At 31.9% G+C, this 3,647-nt stretch overlaps 1 protein-coding gene across 1 annotated transcript in view; it reads right to left on the reverse strand.

Moving 5' to 3' along the window:
• Positions 1–421: 421 nt before the first annotated feature.
• The window catches only part of LOC111083710, a gene marked incomplete at both ends in the record, with an annotated part of 15,577 nt that continues 12,351 nt past the window's right edge, over positions 422–3,647 (reverse strand). Inside the window, 2 exons of the mRNA XM_022380370.1 lie at positions 422–535; positions 1,304–1,426. Of these exons, the coding sequence (XP_022236078.1) occupies positions 422–535; positions 1,304–1,426 (237 nt within the window). The remainder of the gene's footprint in view (positions 536–1,303; positions 1,427–3,647) is intronic.

Genomic DNA, 3,647 nt, shown 5'->3' on the forward strand with positions numbered 1-3,647 from the left:
AAACAAACCTAACCGATAATGAACAGTATAAAACAATATGTGGAACTAACCTAACCGGTAATGAACAGTATAAAACAATATGTGGAACTAACCTAACCGATAATGAACAGTATAAAACAATATGTGGAACTAACCTAACCGGTAATGAACAGTGTAAAACAATATGTGGAACTAACCTAACCGATAGTGAACAGTATCAAACAATATGTGGAACTAACCTAAGCTGTAGTGAACAGTATAAAACAATATGTGGAACTAACCTAACCGGTAATGAACAGTATAAAACAATATGTGGAACTAACCTAACCGGTAATGAACAGTATAAAACAATATCTTTTTTAGTTTTCAATGTCTGAACCTTAATAACTCCAATAAAAAATATAGTTTTCAGACAGGAATGTTTTATTATTTTAGAGCATACCTTCACACCAGAGTTGTGCTCGAAAGCCTGTTTAGTTTTTGGTAAGATGATCTTCCTGACAGCGGCCTCGTCTAGGTGGTCAGCGACCTCAACGACAGCGTGGAGAGCTGCACACTAATGACAAACATCATATCAACTTATAGAATATGACCCTTACTTCAAGCACCCAGAAGACAAACATTATATCAACTGATAGAATGTAGCCCTTGCTACAAGCTCCCAGAAGATAAGCATTATATCAACTGATAGAATATAGGCCTTGCTACAAGTTCCCAGAAGACAAACATTATATTAACTGACAGAAAATGGCCCTTACTTCAATTACTCAGAAGACAAACATTATATCAACCGATAGAATATAGCCCTTGCTACAAGTTCCCAGAAGACTAACATTATATTAAGTGACAGAATATGGCCCTTACTTCAATTACCCAGAAGACAAACATTATATCAGCTGATACAATATGGCCCTTACTTCAAGCACCAGAAGACAAACATTTTATCAACTCATAGGATATGGCCCTTACTTCAAGCACCCAGAAGACAAACATCATATTAACTGACAGAATATGGCCCTTACTTCAAGTACCAAGAAAACAAACATTATATCAACTGATAGAGTGTAGCCTTTACTTCAAACACTCAGAAGACAATCAACATATGAATTAACTGACAAAATGTAACCTTTAATAAACGTATTCTTAGTGTGAACATGAAATTAACTGACAAAATATGGCCCTTATTAAATGAGTTAAATGGGAAAACGTGATATTTATCAAACGTACAGGGAGTGTGAACATTAATTTACAAAATATAGCCTGTAAGACAGGCACATTGAAACGAAACATAATTGTTAAGTACCCAAAATTATAAAAATCTCACCTGAATCTGAGGAGTAGATGAATCGAAAGCGTTGTACATCATTTGAAGCACATCTGCTTTTGAATCACCTTTAGGAGTTTTCCGCATTATGACGTCCAGGTTTTCCAACAGCGTTACAGTCGCCTGTTTCATATTCATAGAGGAAAGATAACCAATCTATATACTACTAAAACTCTGAGATTGTTTGTTTGCTTGTCCGTAATTAAATACAGCAAAAACGGCCCACAATAGCACCATATTTGTAATGAAATGAGAATAGAAACATAATAAAACACGTTTCGTTAAAATCGGGCCACGGGTTACCGAGTTAGTCCAGTTTTTCGGGGTCACTTTTAAGAAAATTTTAGTTGTATTTAGGTACACTTGATGGCGCAACTAGAAGGTTTATGAACACAGTTTATCTATCTATCTATTCGTTTTCCAACTGATGAATCACTTTAAAATATCTTCTATACAACAATATATGCACAACAGAAATTAAATGATGAGATGAAAATGTGTTATAACGGCGAGTAGAAAGAACAACAATAAAATGGACCTACAATATTATTGACTACTTGCAAATAGTAACTATGGAAACGAGGTAATTAAATAAAAATCAAGTCGAGAATAACAATAAAATTTTATAAACGAAAACCTTTCGCCGAGCATTGATTATTATATTATTTCCCTGTCAATATTCCCATCTTCATTAATAGGCGTAAGATGACAAAAACAAGATCTTGAAGAATTTCTCAATAATGTGACTTGGTTATGGTAGGTAATTCGAAGAAAAAATAAAGTGTTACTGTTTTTTATTTGTAGAAAGTTTAAAAGGAAAGACCACAACATAATAAACTAATTCATCACAATACCTGAAAACTCTGACTTTACTTTTTTGAAAAGTGAAATGGTCTTTCCTTTTACTTCCGATCAACAATTATTAATTACAGGAATGGCTTGAAATATTTAATTAAATTATATCAAAATAAACCTTCATTTCGGTGCAAGATTGAAATTACCTTGAATTCTTCATAACCTCTGAATAATGTGACACAACGGGTCACAGGTTGTCTAGTATAATATAATTGTATATAATAAATTTATTTTCATTATAAACCATCATGAATACACTCTTAAAACTTTGAAATACTTATATATATAATGAGTTGGTATCACGTATAGCTAGCTACGTGATCATTTGATTTAATCAAATTACTTTAAGTTGTTGTCTTAAACTTACTTTAATTAGATGGAGTCTAATCTATCACCGTAAATGTGTAACCAATTATATGACACATCACACATATATTCCACTAATAAAGAGTTTGTGTTTAAGCGGGTATCGAACCTCGATGTTTAGAGTACAAGTCTTCAAGCTTACTGCTGAGCCACTGGGGGGCAGTAAGAACATTAACAAGAGCTGTAGAATAACTACGTTGCTTAGCAACAATGTCTCTTGCGATATGAAAGATTTATCGGGACAGAACGTGTTCTATGTCTAAGTAACTTATAAACAACGTTAACGTACATTTGACACAAGGGAAATATAACACTAGTTAAGTTAACTGGAAAAAAGATAAACAAACACGGTCCTGGAACTAAACCACTCTTCGGAACGAGGCTAAGGAGTTATATACGAATTCGTAGACAACAAGTACATATTACTGACAATTACACGAATTAATATGAATTATGAGGTAATGCTCATTCCGAAATGCCCCCCCCCCTCTTCATTGAGCGCCATGTCTCGTCTATTAGCTTGAAGGTTTATAGCGCTAAAATCTGAGGATTAGTCTTTACGGTGGGCACTGCGCAAATAACCCATTATGCAGCTTTACAAAGGAATATTCTGAACTATTTTGATTATAATTTATAGTTTGGAGTTATACATATATATATACTTTCTAGTTATAGTTTGGAGTTATAGAAACTTTTATTTGTATAATTTCTAGTTATAGTTTAGAGTTATAGAAACTTTTATATATATATACTTTCTAGCTATAGTTTAGAGTTATAGAAACTTTTATATATATATACTTTCTAGTTATAGTTTGGAGTTATAGAAACTTTTATATATATATACTTTCTAGTTATAGTTTGGAGTTATAGAAACTTTTATATATATATATATACTTTCTAGTTATAGTTTGGAGTTATAGAAACTTTTATTTGTATAATTTCTAGTTATAGTTTGGAGCTATAGAAACCTTTATATATATATACTTTCTAGTTATAGTTTGGAGTTATAGAAACTTTTATATATATACTTTCTAGTTATAGTTTGGAGTTATAGAAACTTTTATTTGTATAATTTCTAGTTATAGTTTGGAGCTATAGAAACTTTTATATATATATACTTTCT

This window comes from Limulus polyphemus, unplaced genomic scaffold (genome assembly GCF_000517525.1).
Source record: "Limulus polyphemus unplaced genomic scaffold, Limulus_polyphemus-2.1.2 Scaffold10807, whole genome shotgun sequence".
Classification (NCBI taxonomy): domain Eukaryota; kingdom Metazoa; phylum Arthropoda; class Merostomata; order Xiphosura; family Limulidae; genus Limulus; species Limulus polyphemus.